Source organism: Thermobia domestica, chromosome 7 (assembly GCF_964235325.1).
Source record: "Thermobia domestica chromosome 7, izTheDome1.hap1.1, whole genome shotgun sequence".
In the NCBI taxonomy this organism is placed as follows: Eukaryota; Metazoa; Arthropoda; class Insecta; order Zygentoma; family Lepismatidae; genus Thermobia; species Thermobia domestica.
This window is the reverse complement of record NC_137460.1, coordinates 238,360,579-238,379,670: the sequence shown is the minus strand read 5'-3', so window position 1 is coordinate 238,379,670 and position 19,092 is coordinate 238,360,579. Positions and strand designations below refer to the sequence as shown.

At 36.2% G+C, this 19,092-nt stretch overlaps 3 protein-coding genes across 4 annotated transcripts in view; 2 read left to right on the top strand and 1 right to left on the bottom strand.

The window, feature by feature from the left end:
* Positions 1-8,548, bottom strand: part of LOC145690783 (uncharacterized) — a 44,500-nt gene extending 35,952 nt beyond the window's left edge. For both annotated transcript variants that reach the window (XM_081766040.1, XM_081766039.1), the window contains exon 1: positions 8,362-8,548. The gene's annotated coding sequence lies outside the window, so the exon portion shown is untranslated. The remainder of the gene's footprint in view (positions 1-8,361) is intronic.
* LOC145689609 (zinc finger MYM-type protein 1-like) lies at positions 3,191-5,140 on the top strand. The gene has a single exon (XM_081763793.1). The coding sequence runs from the start codon at positions 3,191-3,193 to the stop codon at positions 5,138-5,140; it is 1,950 nt and encodes a 649-aa protein (XP_081619919.1).
* Positions 5,253-5,756, top strand: LOC145689608 (uncharacterized). The gene has a single exon (XM_081763792.1). The coding sequence runs from the start codon at positions 5,253-5,255 to the stop codon at positions 5,754-5,756; it is 504 nt and encodes a 167-aa protein (XP_081619918.1).
* Positions 8,549-19,092: the final 10,544 nt, after the last annotated feature.

Sequence of the window (19,092 nt, the reverse complement as noted above, 5' to 3'; positions counted from 1 at the left end):
AATCATTTTACAAACTCAACAAACAGAATTAAACATACTAAAATTAGCAAAGGATTGTAGTTAATTTTTATCGTATCGTAAAGCAATGCAAGAAAAAAATAATAAAATGACTGTTTATATATGAACCAAGGAAAAAAATTACATTTTCATACGAAAAAATTAGAAAGATAATGAAATTCATCTCCCAAAATCGAATTAATAGAGAAACAAACAAAACTATTACTGTTTTCTACAAGTATTAACGATGCACTATGGATTGCACTAGATTTTGTCGTTAGTGCTTTCTGGGGAACTAACGTGAAGTTAGCCCTCTTTTTTTTAACTCCTAGCATCCAAACTAATGAAGCATTAATGTTCGGATTTGGTGCTCTAAGAAGTATTAACGATTGCACTGGAAGAGATCATTAGTGCTTTTGAATTTCGGGAAGTTTAACTCAACGAAAAATTCCCAATGTTTTTCTTACGTGAGTTTCGTCACTAATAATGAAGCACTAACGAAACTATTATGTGTTTTCTAGTACCACCGACAATATACTATCGGTGTGATTGTTAGTGCTTCCTGGGGGCTAACTTCACGTTTCTCCTTGAATTTTTTTTTTTGCTTTTAGTGACCAAACTATTGCAGCACTAGTGTTAAGAGTCACTGCTCTAAGAAGCACAAACGAAGCACTAAAGATTGTATTAAAAATATCATTAGCTCTTTTGAGTTTGTCGGGAATTAGTCCCAGTGAAATATTCCCCATATGTTTATGGGAGTTTCATAACCAGAGATGACCTAACCTCACTCAAGCTCACGCTAAAAAAATAATTTCGACCTGAACTCACAAACTCATTTCGACCTCACGCTCACACAACCTCACGCTCACTCAACCTCACGTTTGCATCATCAGTCTAACCTCACGCTCACATCACCAGTCTGACCTCACGCTCACCTCACCAGTCTCGCCTAGAGCTCACTCAACCTCACGCCCACATCACCAGCCTTATCACACGCTCACTTCGTGAGGTTGAGGTCGAGTGAGCGTAAGTTTCGAACTCGTGACCGCCGACCTCGTGGGTTTGGACATCTTAGTGACATATAAGTGGGCACATCTACACTAATAGTCAAGCAAAACAAAACCATTAGTGTTTTCTGGAAGCACTAACGATTGCACCTGGTTTAATCGTTAGTGTTTCCTGGGGGGCTAACATGAAGTTGCACCCTAAGAGTTTTTTGCTTCTAGCGTCCAAATTATTGAAGCACTAATGTTGGTGTTGGTATTCTAAGAAGCACTAACGAAGCACTAACGATTACACTAGAAGATATCATTAGCGCTTTTGAATTTGGCGGGAATTTGACCGAATGAAAAATTCCCCATGTATTCCTTATGGGCTTTTCGTGAAATGTAATTGGCCATATCTACACTAATATTGAAGCGCTAACGAAACTATTAGTGTTCTCTGGAAGCACTAACGATGCACTAACGATTGCACTTGGTTTAATCGTTAGTGCTTTCTGGGGGGGGCTAACGTGAAGTTGCCCCCCCCAAAGTTTTTTGCTTCTAGCGTCCAAACTATTGAAGCACTAATGTTGGGAGTTGGTGTTATAAGAAGCACTAACGAAGCACTAACGATTACACTAGAAGATATCATTAGCGCTTTTGAATTTGGCGGGAATTTGACCGAATGAAAATTTCCCCATGTATTCCTTACGGGGTTTTCGTGAAATGTAATTGGCCATATCTACACTAATATTGAGCGCTAACGAAACTATTAGTGTTCTCTGGAAGCACTAACGATGCACTAACGATTGCACTTGGTTTAATCGTTAGTGCTTTCTGGGGGGGGGCTAACGTGAAGTTGGCCCCCCCAAAGTTTTTTGCTTCTAGCGTCCAAACTATTGAAGCACTAATGTTGGGAGTTGGTGTTCTAAGAAGCACTAACGAAGCACTAACGATTACACTAGAAGATATCATTAGCGCTTTTGAATTTGGCGGGAATTTGACCGAATGAAAAATTCCCCATGTATTCCTTATGGGCTTTTCGTGAAATGTAATTGGCCATATCTACACTAATATTGAGCGCTAACGAAACTATTAGTGTTCTCTGGAAGCACTAACGATGCACTAACGATTGCACTTGGTTTAATCGTTAGTGCTTTCTGGGGGGGCTAACGTGAAGTTGGCCCCCCCAAAGTTTTTTGCTTCTAGCGTCCAAACTATTGAAGCACTAATGTTGGGAGTTGGTGTTCTAAGAAGCACTAACGAAGCACTAACGATTACACTAGAAGATATCATTAGCGCTTTTGAATTTGGCGGGAATTTGACCGAATGAAAAATTCCCCATGTATTCTTTATGGGCTTTTCGTGAAATGTAATTGGCCATATCTACACTAATATTGAAGCACTAACGAAACTATTAGTGTTTTCTGGAAGCACTAACGATGCACTAACGATTGCACTTGGTTTAATCGTTAGTGCTTTCTGGGGGGGGGGGGCTAACGTGAAGTTGCCCCCCCCCCAAAGTTTTTTGCTTCTAGCGTCCAAACTATTGAAGCACTAATGTTGGGAGTTGGTGTTCTAGGAAGCACTAACGAAGCACTAACGATTGCACTAGAAGAAATCATTAGTGCTTCAATGGGGGGGCCAACTTCTCGGACGTTTTGTTCCTTCCTCTTCAAGATTTTGGCCTTTGGAGCCACCAACTGACTGTCGGTTCGCTTTCTGTACACATGTATTGCTAGCAGGTTGCTAGGCTGGGAATTCAGATATGAGCAGTAAGTGTCCCCACCCCTTCAACTTAATGGTTGTCATTCGCGGGTCGCTAAGTTATTTTGAGGAGGGTCACCAGTGACAGGCAGAAGAAAACTAAAAACATTCTTCCGTGTCCCGCCTCCTCAGCTAAAACTAGTGAACAATACCTAAGATGAGTCAGAGAGTTTGAAAATGGAATGAAAAGGGGTAAAGGGTAATAATATGTTGACCATGTGACATGCATTTCATAACGAGAAGCCTTGCTTGTTGGTAGGATAGGACGCCAAGCAAATACAAGCAGCAAAGTGGTAGTTGTGTGTGATATTGTGTTGAAGTGAATTGCATTATAGATTAACAGTATTCCTTCTAGTGGTGAGTGTGATATCTTATGTGTGACTTTTTTTTTAATCATAGGCTGTGATTTTCCCCTCTGTAGTGCCTCCCCCCGCCCAATTACTATGTCCAGTAAACGTGTGTATCCTAGCGGAGCGACAAAAAGGAAAAAAACGAAACAAAGGGATGTTTTTTTGAAAAGCATCCCGAAAATTTCTTCACATTTTTCAGTGATCAAAGAAAGTGAACAACGTATTTCACCAGAAACTTTGCAAGATGAAAAATCTGAGAGTGTTTCTGAATTCGAGGTGTCTGCAAATATGGAATGTGAACCCGTGGAAAGTGAGCATAGTGTTTCTTGCCCTTCGGATAACAAACATACCGAAATCAACTCTAGTTCCCCCTTCCCCTCCACTTCTCAAACTAATGTTGACCATACTGCTGAAGGATTAGATTTGTCTCGTAAATATCCAACCGATCGAGGTAATTTTAATTTCGAAATCCCAGCAAACTTAAAAAAGTGCATTTTGAGTTATGGCCCCTGCAAACCATCCGGTCTTTTTATTAGAGACGAGAAAAATAGATGTTTCTCTTCCGAATATTATTTTCAAAATACGCAACACGGCAAAATCCCACGACAATGGTTATGTTATTCGGAAAAACTGAACCGCGCATATTGTGAGCCCTGTTGGCTCTTTGCTGACAGGAAAGCAACTCACTTTCATTCAGCATGGATTGAAGGAATAAGTGACTGGCAAGGACTAGGGAAAAAAATTAAAGAGCACGAACGAGCTCAATATCATTTGCAAGCTTGTATTACTTACACGACATGGAAAAATAATAGTACTGTGAGAGACAGTTTAGTATCTGAAATGGAAGACGAGATAAATTATTTTCGAGAAATATTGAGGAGAATAATCGACGTCACACTCACTTTGGCAATGTGTAATATTGCGTTTAGGGGACATCGCGAAAAACTGGGTGAACCTAACAGTGGTAATTTTCTTGCGGTAGTTGAACTTTTGAGTAAATACGACCCCATTTTGTCTCGATTAATAAATGATAAAACAAAGAGCAAAAATACATACTTAAGTCCCGAAATACAAAATGAAATTATTCAAATGTTATCAACGCAAATAGAGAAACAAATAATCGCAGAAATACAGGACGCTTGTTTCTTTTCTTTGATTTTGGATACTACTCAAGATATTTCAAAACACGACCAATTAAGCTTCATTTTTCGATACGTCCTAATAAAGAAGGATGTAAACGACAGCCCCGTAGAACTCATTATACATGAAAGTTTCTTGGGATTTTTGAGGGTATTGGACGGAAGTGCACAAGGATTAGTAAATACAATTTTACAATTCATTGAAGAAAAGGGAATTTCAATAAGACAGTGCAGGGGACAGGGCTACGACGGGGCGAAAGTGATGAGCGGAGTGTATTCGGGAGTGCAAGAGCGCATCAAGAGACTTGAGCCTTCAGCCAGTTATGTACATTGTGCTGCTCACAACTTGAATCTAGTGCTAAAAGACGCAGCTAAAATTCCGCAGATAACGTCCTTTTATAATATTCTTGAAAAACTTTATGTATTTTTTAGTTCCAGTATTAAAAGATGGCAACTTCTAGAAACTAATAGTAAAGCCACGACTCTTAAAAGACTATGTCCATCAAGGTGGGGTTCAGCTTACGACGCGTTATTAGCTGTCCGTTTTCGTTATGGAGAAATTCTGAAGGCTTTAAGTAACATAATTGTGACATCAAACAAATCAGAGGAACGCGACGATGCAATTTCCTTAAGAAAACAAATGGAATGCTACGAGTTTGTAATTCAAGTGGTAGTACAACATAAAGTTTTAGAAACGACGACCATCGTATCGAAAAAAATGCAGTCACCAAATGAAGATATACAAGCTGTAACAAAATTACAGGGCGAGGCACTTATTTCACTTAAAGAATTAAGGAATTCTTTTGACGAAGTGAAGAAAGAGTCCGAAGAAATGGCACAAATGTGGGGGATCGAATGTCGTTTCACAAGTAAACGTCCAAGTAGAGCAAAAAAGTTTTTTTGACGAATTATGTGAGGATGAAAGACTAAGTAATTCAGAAGAATATTTCAGAATTAATGTTTTCTATGGTTATTTGGATACTGTATTGAGTCAATTACAGACCAGGTTTGAAAGCATGATGAACATCACTGAAAAATTTGAGTGTTTGCAACCCAGTGTTCTCGTGAACAGTAGTGACAAGGAACTCTATTTAAAGGCGGAAAGACTTGTAGTGAGCTATCCGCATGATATTTCTTCAGAATTCCCTCATCAGTTACTTATGACCCGTAGTGTACTTCAAAATGATATCAAATGCTTAAAAGTGGGAACAATGAAAGATTTTGCGGAATTGGTCCTTATTAAAAATCATGTGATTATTTCCAGTATTCCTCAGGTCTCTGTGGCGCTGAAATTGTTTTTAACTCTTCCTGTGACAGTGGCTTCAGCAGAACGATCTTTTTCAAAACTAAAATTAATTAAGAACCATGTGCGCAGTTCGATGATGCAGGAACGTTTATCATCTGTTAGTATGATAAGCATCGAAGTTGAAAGAGCACGCAAGTTAAATCTGCATTCTTTAGTGGAAGATTTTGCTCGCAAGAATGCTGCACGAAAAAGACGTTTCAAAGTTCAAGATTAATTGTAAGTAGAAAGTGCATGTATTATTATTATTATTATTATTATTATTATTATTATTATTATTATTATTATTATTATTTATATTTTAAAAAAATCATCTAAACCTGTATATTACAGTCGTTTCAACAGTTTAACGTTTCATGGTCCATAGACCTCAAAACCATGGTCAGTTAAAACTGTTACACACTAAATTTGTTATAAATCACTTGAAAGCCGGCCTGATGAAAAGCCCGGATAACGAGCGAAAATCCCTCGAAAAATTACGCAAGTAATTATCCTTTCCATTCGGCAACCACTCTCCCCTTAGTTGTCAAACGGGTTGCATAACATGAGTTACACTCAATAACATCTTTCCCCTGTACAAATTTTACAATCTACCTCCTCTTGTAGGTTTGGCCGAAAGGCATTTCTATTATTGTCACCATAACTATCGGTTTTACAACTAGGGCCCCTGCTCTATACTTTGCGGGGGGGGGGCCGCAAAAGTGTGCTACGCCACTGGGCTCAGGTGATCAGGTCATGTAGCCAGAATGGAAGAAAGTATGAATGGTTTCAAAATTTTTAACTGCAAACCCAAGCAGAAATAGATGTTTAAGAATACCTAGGGGCAAATGGGAGGACAATATTAAGATGGATGTTGCAGAAATAATAATGTAAAGGAGAAATTAGATTCAGTTGACTAAGGACAGAAGCGAATGGAGAGTTTTTGCGAATACGACATTGAACCTTCAGATTCCATAGGCCACTGAATTAGTTAGATAGATGCAAGATGACATAGTACCTTTTCTTTAGAGTTGAATGGGTTTGTTGCTATCTAACACCACTTTTGTTCTATGGCAATTAACATTGAAATCGGAAAGGTTTGATTTTTACCACTTCTGTTTTGAACAGAGGGTGAGCGGAAGACATGAAATCTATTGTTGTGATACAGAATCAATTCCAAACGACCGCTTCTAGCTCTCTCTTTCAGTTTTTGCTCTACGATGTTCAACTTTGAAGCTACAATTGGTTAATTTGCACCTCTTCCAGTTTGAAACAAGGATTAAGCAAGGAGCTTGAGTCCATTGTTGGGACGCTGAATAGAATCAAAAAATCCACTTGTCATTATCTGTTACCAGTGTTTCTTCCAGACATTTTGGGGGGGGCACTGCATCCCCGGAGGAGACCAAAATAATACGTCCATAATATAATAATGAATAGAATAGTACCTTTAGTGTCCCCCGGAATACTAAGTGCATGTGTTCCCCCGGAACATTTTCCTGAAAGAATCACTGTCTGTTATTGTTTTTGTTCCATGGAGACCAATATTGAAACTGGAAGCAGACAAATTCTACCAGTAGAGATATACCGATACAAATGGTAACTTTTCTATAGACGCTGAAATTGATTTAAAAAAAAAACGCTTGTCATTATCTACTGTCGTTCTTGTCCTATATCAATTAATGTAGAAACCGCAAATGGTTAATTTCTGCCACTTCCGCTTGAAATGGAAAGTTAACAGCGGAGAAAAACCTATTCTTGAAAATGTAAATCAATTTCTAAAGATCGTTTGTCACTATGTACTATATGGCGATGAACGTTGAAATCGGAAATTGCAAATTGATAGGACCACCTCCAGTTTTAAGAGATTAAGAACTAAAATGGAATCTACTGTTGGAACACTGAATCGACTTCAAGAAAGCGCTTCTCGATATCTCTTATCGTTTTGGATCTGATAAGTTACATGTGTACAGGTGGATAGATGGACGACATAGCCTTTCCATATGATTTCCAACATTGATACATAGCATAGTTTGAAACGCTAAATAAGCATATTATAGAAAATAAACAACGTGTAATAATTCTAGATAAATAGGACATATCGTTATTATTTGCAAAAAATATAAACTACTTAAACTTGCTTAACAGAATTGATACTTTGAAATGGATGAGTTCTTATCAAAGTTATAGTGGTTTAAATTGTCGTCTTTTGTGCGGGAAGTACTGAGTCGATTCCCGAAATGAAACGCATTTTGGAACTCGCCTTACATTGTAGGTAGCGCTCGTGTAGCCTCAATGTTAAAAAAGCAAGGAAAATTCTAACTAGTGGCGGATCTAAAAGGTAAAACCTGAAGGGGACAGTCAGAATCCAAACTATGATAGATATGTCATGAGTTTACTATAAACTTTCAAAAATATGTAACTAATAACTTAAATTATTTTTGTTACTCAAAAAACTGGGTAGCCTAAGCCCCGAACTGGATCCGCCACTGATTCTAACCAATCTATAAAAGTTCTTAAAGAGTATTTAACATTAGCTAATGACTCCGTATTCTCAATTCCAATTAAGGGGGAGTAAGTGTAATGATAACTTGAAAATACTTACAGAGCAATTCAAAAATTTTAGTCGTAAACCTATCTTTTTAGTCGTAATTCCGTGGATTAATATTTGATTTTTAAGTACAGCTAAATCAGTCGTGTAAAAGAAGCTCATACATCATATCTGAATTTCAATTTATAAAGAAAAACTAATATTTTCATTCCGTAACATTGCTTACTAAAGTATTAGAGATTATAAACTATATAAACTAGATATAAATTATATAAATAAAACGAACTTTTCTTACCTTTAACCCTATTCCCCAAGAATGTTTACAAGTTTTCTAACACAATGAAATGTCTGTAACAAATGTGTCCTAGCATAAACTGAAGTCAAGGTAAGTACCTTGTCTAAATAAAAGTAAAATTATGCTCTAGCATCAGTGCTCAAGCATATAAAGAATAGATCGGCAAAAAGAGCAAAATAACTGAACCCGGAAGTTGAATATTTTAATACACTAGGTTCAGTAACCTTGGGAGAATCTGTGGTCTGAATGGTTAAAGCAGTGATTCATAATTATATAGAAGCATTATGTGTAATGAAGTTCTAACGATAAAACACATATATTAGTCCTTTTCCCTAAGCTTTTGGTTCGCTATACGCTGTAGGTTAAAATCGTGCAAAATTTGAAGTTGCAAATGTTTTCATGTAACTTTCTTCTCAATGTGCCCAATCACTTGCGCGTACACAAATGTTAATGCCCAAATAATGGTTTACAGCTGGTTGTGAAAACAGGAGATTCGCGGAGCAAACAATTTTTAATACAGAAACTCAGTTTAGCAATTCAGCGGGGAAACGCAGTTTGTATTTTTAAATCATTCCCCTCTGCTCCTATTATGGAAGAAGTTTTTTTTTATCTTAAATAGTTAATCCGTTCCACGCTAGCCACATCTACCATCAAGTACCGTTATATGAAGGTTCAATTATATCACATTGCACAGCACAGTTTTGCCTGGAATTTCGTATATTGTGTAATGCATTGATCCTTTGTACATCATTTTGTATATTTCGATTACCTCTGGAATTGTTACGGGATCTAAAATTTTTATATTATTGTCTTAATTATTTTTCTGAGTAAGCTAGATTGTTATTTTTTTTATTTATTTAAATTAGGATCGTAAATATATGCATTCAAATGTTCCATGGATCGATTGAATTAGTTTCAATATCCTTCAAAGTGATTGATAAACTGATGTTCACTATTACCCTAAATACTTACAAATTTATTTATAAATGTATTAATTTTATGTATTGTTGCTACTGTAGCTATTCCAATTCTAACAAAACGATTAAATATATTTTTTAAGATTAAGTACTACTTAATACATTTATCTTCCTATATGAACATACATTCTTCTCTAAATATAAATATGGCTACAGCATGTTAGTGGTAGTATGCTTCGTGTGGATTAGTGATAAAATGTGCTAAATATTGCACTGTCCTAAATGTAAACGCCAATAAGTGTAGTTTATATACTGTTTATATTACTTAGTTATTAAATTATATTGTGCTTGATATGGAATAAACATCTGTGGATTTTATATAAGTAATTACAACCTTATTTACATTTAATATGGCCCTTATCTTAATAATAAACACGAAAACGCATTAATATTCAGCATCATCCATTTTCAAATGAAGGCAGGCAGGCAGGAAACGTATCGTACGGTGGCAATTAACTTCATATTGATGCTCAAAGTTTCTCTGCCTGTATTATTTCAGAACTAACTTGAAACCTGGTGATTTTATTTTTATAAGTGACGTATAAAAGTATTTTGTTTAAGAGATAGTATTCTTCTCTTTTTAAAGCAATTTAATTTCTTTACAACTGAAAAATTTGTTTCTGAAAAACTGTGCCTTAAATGTTTTAGGAATGTTTTATCCAGTCTTCTTGATTTCCGGGGGGTACTTAAAGCTCCAGGGTGAGACCATATTTATCACGTACAATTTTCACGTATTTCTTCAAGATTTTGGGAAATTCTAGAACTTTGGGGAAAATTTCCCCCTCCCCCTAACATGTTTGGATAAAACATGGCTTTAGGGATGTCAACTAACTTCATATTCAAGGTCAAAGTAACATCTCATTGTAGAAGTTGAACTTTCAATGTTTATCATTTTGTGGATTTCTCTGTACCTTAATATAAAATAGCAAAAATAATTTCCCATTATTAATAATAATTGTTTCTTAGAAGCTTGAGGTAGAAGTAATGAGTTCCTATATTCCTTAAAATTTCTCACATTGACGTATATCAGTTACTTCGGAAGTAATGGTGGGATCTTTTATATACAGTGCCAAATAAAGAGTGAGAAGACGACTATTTTAAATAGCTCTGCCAGTAATATTAAATATAGCTATTTATATGTTAATCAATTATCCTTACCATAAAATCTTCAATACATGATTTCTCAGAAAGTATGCCTAATTATACTTTTTCAATATCAGAAATGTGTCCCTTGTTCTTTATTATCAGAAACTTCACCAGGAGCTTATTAGAAGATCATAGAACTAGCCCTAAATATGATGTTGAAACCGTTTGAAAAAGTATCATTATAATGTAATATTCCGATGGACACCTCCCATTTGTCACCTCTTACGAATACTATTTCCATGAAAAGAGAGAAAGAGAAAGAATAAAATCTTTTGTGATCTTTTCCGCCATTTTGCAATATCATTCAACATTTTCATCTTTTTACGTTATGTTACTAAACAATTATTTATAATGAAACTCAATGATAACTAGGACTTAGGTCTGTACCTTAAGTTATAAAATTCCAATTAGGATTAAGAAAAATTGGAAGAAAAATTCTTCTACGATCCTTCTATAAGGATCTTATCATTTGGTTATATTATGGAGTCTGACCTGTCAACTTTGTTCTATCCACCTTCGTCAAATTTGTTAACATAATAATATCAGTTGCATTAGCTAAACTCAGTGATATAGGTAACTGAGACCCAGGTCTGTACCTTGAGTTACAAAACCCCAATTAGGGTTAAGAAAGAACGAAAGAAAAATCTTCTACGATCATTCGATAAGGATCTTGTCATTTAGCAACATTGTGAAGCCTTCTGACCTTGCAGCTTTGTTCTATCCGTTGTGATCAAATTTGTTGATCCAGGTAATAATAATAGTTGTATTAGCTAAAGAGCAAGACCTCACCGGATATAGTATACATGAAGCTGCATCTGTTCCCGAAGGAGCAGGACGCTCATACTTTTAGGGATTATTCATTGAGTATATACGAACTTACAAAGGAGGTAACAAAGTGACTTTTATTTACTTATCGACTGATACGAAAATAAAAAAGAACGTACCTGTACTTTATATCTGCATGTGTAGTGCCCTTGTACTTTATCTATGATTATGTGTGTGGAAGGGGGGGGGGATTTAACGCATATCGCATGTCTTGTGCACATGGATACTTCTTACTATTGCACTACGTAGAAAATTGATGGTATTTCATGTATAAGTGGTAATAGAACACAAAAGAAACGCAGATCAGGGGGCTCTCATGTATACTATTACCAAATCACCTTACCTTGTTTCATTATGGAACAACTTTTTTGCATATTATGTTACATATCTCGAGGAAAACAATAACTCCTTTTAGTGAACAAATGCGTAGGGGGAAATAATAATAATTTTATAACCATTATATGACTTCATATTAATTAAGTGGAAAATTTTGTTTATTTAACTTAGTTCCAAATTAGAACAACCTATATTATAAACAGAACAGGTATCGGAATAGCTTAAAGAACGGGAAGACCCTTCCCGGGGCTGATATTTTCTCTTATCATAATCTTGTGCTGGCCGAAGTAGATATTCAACTGAAAAATGTAGGCAGAAGAAAAGTAGGTAACAAAATGTTGAATACTGAAAAGTTGAGAAACGAGAAAATAAGAAATCTTTTCGTTAAAAAATTCGAAGAAAAATGTTTAAACGAGGAAAGAATAGGTGCAGGTAGTAACGCAAGGTGAGAACATATTAAACGTTGCTTACAGCAGGCTGCAGAAGAAGCAGTAAGTTACTGCGAACACAAAACTGCTAAGAAACCATGGGTTACAGAGCAGATGTTGCAGAAAATGAGGGAGAGGAAGATGTGGAAACAGGTTGATACAGAAGAGGGCAGAAAGATGTACAGAAAGTTAAATAATGAATTACGAAGAGAAACAGACAGAGCGAGGGAAGAGTTTTACAAAAGAAAATGCGAGGACATAGAAGAATTAGAAAGAGTTGGGAAATATGAGGAAATGTACAAGGAGGTGAAATCTATGGAATTTCGGAGGAAACAAGGGGGTATTATGATGGCAGTAGAAAATAAGACTGGGAAGGTAGCGAGAGAAGTAAGGTCATAGGAAGATGGAAAGAATACGTTGAAGACATATGAGAGTAGGGATAGACCGTGTAGCCTAAATATTGAAGTAGAAAATGAAGTAGGTGAGGATGATAAAGGATTTAGTATTCTTAGGGATGAGTTTGAAAAGGCTATATCCGAGATTAGGAATGGAAAGGCTACCGGAATAGATAACATACCAATCGAATTCATTAAAAATATAGGAGACAAGGGAAAGAAAGAATTGTTCCGACTATGCAATGAAATATATGAAACAGGAGAATGGCCAAAAGACTTTCTGAAAACGATCATGATACCGATGGCTAAGAAATCGAACCCAAAGAGATGTGAGGATTATAGAACTATAAGTCTCATATCTCATACAGCTAAAATTCTGCTCCGAATACTGAACAGAAGGTTATATGAAAGAACAAATAAAGAAGTTGAGGAGGAGCAGTTCGGGTTCAGAAGAGGCAAGGGCACAAGAGATGCAATTGGATTATTAAGGGCGATCGGTGAAAGATTTATAGAAAAAGGGAAAGAGGTGTATGTTATATTTATTGATCTAGAAAAGGCTTTTGACCGCGTGAATTGGGAGTTGTTGTTGGGAGTTCTAACGAAGATAGGGTTGGAATGGAAAGATAGAAGACTCATAAGAAACTTATACATGAACCAACAAGTAAGTGTTAGGATAGGGAAAGAACTGACGGAAGAGAGTGCAATCGGAAGGGGAGTTCGACAAGAATGCTGCCTCTCGCCAACACTCTTTAATATCTATCTAGAAGAGATAGTGAAAAAGAGCCTATATGATGATGATGGCATTTCGGTAAGAGGTAGAATGATTAGATGCATAAGATTTGCAGACGATATGGCGCTTGTTGCGGAATCTGAAAAGAAAATCAATAAAATGTTAGAAAAAATGAGGAAAGGCTTTGAAGAATATGGGATGAAAATAAATGTTAGAAAGACAAAAGCCATGGTGATTAGAACGAAGGGGTCTGTGTCAAATATAAAAGTGGAAGGGGAGAAAATAGAACAAGTGAATAGTTTTCGATATCTGGGTGGTATTCTTAGTAATAACATGAAGTGCGAACGTGAAATAAAAGCAAGGATAGGAATGGCGAAAGAAGCCTTTAGGAGGAAGAGAAGTCTGTTTTGTGGGACCTTGAATAAAGAGTTGAGAAAAAGACTCATAAAATGCTTCGTGTGGAGTGTTATACTGTATGGGGCGGAAACGTGGACATTACGTAAAGGTGATGAAAACCGACTGGAAGCCTTCGAAATGTGGGTGTGGAGAAGAATGGAAAGAATTAGTTGGGTCGAGCGGAAAACGAATAAGAGAGTGTTAGAAATGGTGGGTGAAAAAGAACACTTTTAGATATTATTAGGAAGAGCAAGAGAAACTGGTTGAGGCATTGCCTAAGAAGAGATTGTATCATGAGGGACGTCCTAGAGAGTATGGTGGCGGGAAAGAGAGGGAGGGGCGAAAGAGATTACAATTAATGGATGATATAAAAACAGAAAGATCATACTTGAAGACGAAGAAGTTAGCGGAGGACCGTGGAGCATGGAAGCTTCTCAGCTGCGGCAAGTGGCCTGCCAATAAAGGCAGAATACCTATGATGATGATGATGATATAAACAATGTCTTACTTTCAAAATGAGTCCACTTACAAACAGAAAAAAATGTAGGATTTAAAGTATTAAACATTACCTCAATCAAATTAAAACAGGTGAATTAGATTAAATTCCACGCCATTATTCTCTTTCGTAAGGGAAAAAAAAAAAGAACAGGACATGTTACCGGTACATATTAGCAGAATCTACCTATGATAAGGGGTTAACATTCAATATCAGATTCTTTATGACAACTTCTATCTTTTAGTTACTTATCAAACATAAATTAAATTATTTTTATTAATTTAATGTCTCACGGTTATGCGCTTTAGGTTAAAGGAAACGGAAGATTAATGAAAGTGAATTATTGTTAAATGGATTTGTTTTGTGCTCTCCTACCGGCAGTCAAACCCGGAACCACATGCATCAAAGGCACACGCACTTGCCACTAAACCAAATAGGTAACCATCCCTTAACAAAACACACATACAAAAATTGTTTCTGTATTCGTTATTGGCTATATTTCTTCCAGTAGTGTATTTCAGATTTTGCAAGAAAGGGAACATGATTTTCCATCAATATAAGAGTGTCATATTTTTATTAGTATGTTGGTATACATTTTATTAAAAAGTATGTGTTTCTTAAACTCAAGAAGGCAATTGCCCCTGACCTCCCCAAATGACATCCCTGATTTCTTGTCTCAAAATGTGACTTAACGTAAAATATTGGTCCAGAACAAAAGGAATATTAACTTTTAGAATACGAAACGGAAAACAGTCAAATATATAATCTCTTTTCTTATGCTACAGATCAATAACTTTTATCGTTTGTTGTATTGATAAAGTATTCGTCACTTTTCCTGACATTATGATCTGAAGGAAAAGACCATCTGCCTGTTAATTCTATTTGTAGGATAGATATGCCAGAATATACTGAAGGTTTGCTTCCACATTTCAGAATACTATGTTTGTACTGAAATAAGTATAGAGCGTAAACGAAAGGAAACTCCTCCTAAAAAGTGGAGCAATTTGTTACAAAAAATCTTTGAAAAATGTCATTGAGGTGATTCATCATTACCGTTAAAGTGTTTTGGAAAATCTAATTAGGGACATATTTCAATGAATGTACTAGTCTTGTAATAAATACAGCGTACTACTCGTAAAATCTAATAGATTCATTATTTATTTAATTAATTTTACAATTGTATGCACCGGAAAATTAAGACAAATGACAAGTGATCTAGTGTTTGCAATAATGTGTTACTACAAGTAGTATTCTGGTGTTTCTGATTTATAATATTTTGCGACTTGTAAGATACACTTGTAGGACTTGTAAGTTTTATGAAACGGGCTTCAGAATAATCCAAAAATTACCAGAACAATCAATCTAGAAAGAAAAATATCTAGTAGTTACCATAAGCACAAAATTAAATAATAGAAGATATTTCAAGCATACAAGTGGCATATCTTCCTCTGAGCCATCAGAAGATAAGAGTTGCCACTCAACAGAACAGAGTGGCCTCTATCAAGCAGATAACAGTACACTAATTGAATTCACTGATCAGAAAGCAAGAATCTTATAAAATAGAGGAACAAAATCTTGAAGCCATACGTCACAGTTTCCCCACCCCTACTGTGCTCACTCCGCCCAATAGGATCGCAATGTTTTGAGCCAACAATCATGGCGGAAACGAAAGTAGCCAATCAGACGATGGCAGAAACGAGAGTAGCCAATCAGACGTGCCGATGCTCGGTTGGTTTTTGGCTTCACCGATTTAATACGATGAAGATGCATGTGGGCAGATCCTCTATTTATAACACCCTTGTCAGAAAGGGTCTCGGATTTTTTTATAATTGACCTGGAAGTTTGTTCGGTTATTTAATCCTCGAGCCTATTTCTTTTGTAATATGTTTTTACAAGTCGTAAGATATCGTGAAGTAGAAACATTAATATAACAGTAGAAGTCATTTCTAAATACTAAAGTTGGCATTTCTAATTTCCCATGATTTTATGTTATGTAGAGAGTCATTGGGAGTGAAGTGGATAGGTTTCAAACATATTGGAACATATCTTGTGTATATTTGTATTCAACTGAAAATTTATTGGTAATTTGTACACTTTGAACTTTCTGCTACAAACTAAATATAGAGTAATACAAAGATATCATAAGATAAGGCAGAGAAAAAACAAGAAATATGTCTGAATTACTCACTTCGCCCCGAATGTCGAAATGAAATGGTTAGGTGCATGGGGTAAAGTGGATATAAAGATAGCTTTAAGTTTCCAGTGAAACTATCTACCAGACGTTAGTTAGCTGAAGTAAATATAGAAATATTTATTTCCAGTTTGAGTTAAGAACGAAATTATATGGATAAGAATGGGTAATGTGGCAAATGCTATCAATTCTTCCAAAGTATATTGTAATGTTTTATACTAGATAGGTGAAAAGTAACACATTGTGAACCGACCCAATATGAACCGAAGTTTTTTTCTTACACTACCATAACTGAAACAAAAGTTTATATTTTTCATATACAAAGCACACATTGTCATTCTCTACCGGAAACTGTGGGGTGAATTAGACAAGTGGTTAGTACGGAATAAAACAACAGTCAACATTTGCCACACACAAATTGCAATTTATTAGAAGCACCAACACAGTATTTATGATACCAAACATCACACTCTTGGCAGTGGATTCAGCCGAGAAATTTGGTGGACGTCGCACCGCCACGGAAAGATTTTCCACAGAACCCGCATATCTTCTATAGAAGTATTTTCTGTACGCAAGAATTCATAGTGAAGAGACTTCCTCGAGTTTTTCCTGTTCATATTGTCTGGACGTTGAGACTGAAGAAATAACTAGGTTTTGTCCCTCTCAGTTTCACAATATGGTCTGGAGACGTCAAAATCTCAGATCCCTGTCTTGCTCTCTTCCTCTTCTCCACTGACGGTCTCTTGCAAAGTGAAGATAGAATCTCTCGTGCTCCAATTGTTGGTGGCGATTCTTGTGTCGAGTTCCTGAACAACACTTACTCCTTCTTGATCAGGTATATCTGTTGTTTGAATTGAAACAAGTTTATCATTGGATATGGCCAATCTCTTTAGTGAAAATATATCAGTTGCTGTAAAGCCTGCAATGTCGTTAGCAGCTGTCGCAGCCTTTCCCCATGCTTCACTTAGTATGTGACCAAATTGAACTTTAGTTAATAGTCTATCAGAATGTGAGAAAGCCACTGGTTGCATACTTGCTTAAAAAATATACTCCGAGGTCGGAAGAAAGCCTTGTCCAAAGACTGCAATGCGTGGATCCTGTGACAGTTCTTGTTAAATGCACTTTTCAGGTACTTCTAATGACTTCGAACGAGCTGCATGGCCATCCATGACAAATAAACAAGGTCCCTGTGGCTTTTGTTGAGCAAAGTGTTTCAGCCAATTCAGAAATGTAGCCTCATTAACGTAACTAGAATCTGTCATAACCACGCGCGAACTTCATGGTAAACCATCACCAAATTCACTCTTCAATCTTTTCCTTTTGATGGTAACAAAGGGAGGAAGGAACATGTCCACAGCTTTGCAGCAAGCAATCACCGTCACGTTCCCAAATCCTTATCCCTCCTCTATCCCAGCCTGAGCCTTAGAGTAAAGGCCTAAATAAATTTAGTTCAATTCAACTTACTCTGTAAATTGTGTTATATAAGTATATATAAACCAATGATAAATTACACATCAGTATTGAACGTACATACACATGGAGTACAGGGACCCACTTCACCCCACATAACATTATCCATTTCACCCAATTTGGGCGGTTAGTTTCGTTACCACTTTCTTACTATCCCATACAGGATCTACATCAATATCTTATTCATATGCACAATGAAACCTTGCTTTACGATATGGTGCAATTTGCAATCCAAAGCTGTGTGATGAACACGATAGGTTCTTGTACTTAAAATTTATAAGAACGAAAAATCTGTTTTTGTTTTAGTTAACTTGAAACAAATACGCGGCTCTTGACACGTCTCTTGCACGTTGTTTTCGTGACTCACTCATGCAATAGATGCCTCTTGAATGACTGCAACGCTGGTCATTACGATGTTGTCAGATCTTCATAACCTTAGGATTAACCACTTCACCCCCAATGACTCTAATTGTAAAATACTTGATTTTGAAAAGTTTTATAGACCAGTAGTTTTGACAAATGGACCCCTAAGTCAACCACAGCAGAACAGAACTTCTCTTTTATGCATTCCTGCTTATTTGTAAGTGATCGCTTGCTTTCACTAGGGTTCGAAGTTATATGCATTAAAAAGTTAAAGTGTACCACAAATAAAAATAATAAGCACTTAAGGGATAGCTTAATCATTTATGATTCGTTTGTTCACAATGTTTACAAAGTGCAGAATGAATTTCCGTAGTAATTACAATTGATTCTTGCCTAAATTCCACTGATTTAATAAAACACTTCGACTACGCTTCTTTAGGTATGTTCACAAAATATTTTATACAATGTAAATCTGGCAATATCATCACGGACTAGACTACGTTAATTTTCTGTCTGTGATTGTACTTTTAGTTCATTACTCTTCAAAATGACTTGCAAAGAATGGGGAAAAGAAACTTGGAATAAATCAAAACTTACTTATAAGTATCTTAAGAAATCTTTATCTGTAAAAGTGCTTTGTAATTCTGTCTTTGAATTTGTTTCCGCATAACGATGTCAACTACGTACACTAGTGTGTAACTTAATGCATTGACAAACATGATAATACAAGTATGGGTAACCGGGGCAAGAGTGAACATTTTTTGTAAATCAAAGAATTGCGGTGGAATGGTGACAGAGAAAAAAGCAATATGTTCTCTATGTGAAAGCCTGTTATCTCTAATAACATACATGGTTTAATTGCGGCAAATCAAGCAGGGGATACAGAGTAATGACATAGTTTTGGCGAAGGAAACATATGGTGGGGTAAGAGTAAACAATGGTTGGAGCAACGATGTACAGTCGAATCAAAACATAGAA

Coding starts and splice junctions, on each gene's coding strand:
- LOC145689608 (XM_081763792.1), top strand. CDS start 5,253: ATGATGAACATCACTGAAAAATTTGAGTGTTTGCAACCCAGTGTTCTC.
- LOC145689609 (XM_081763793.1), top strand. CDS start 3,191: ATGTCCAGTAAACGTGTGTATCCTAGCGGAGCGACAAAAAGGAAAAAA.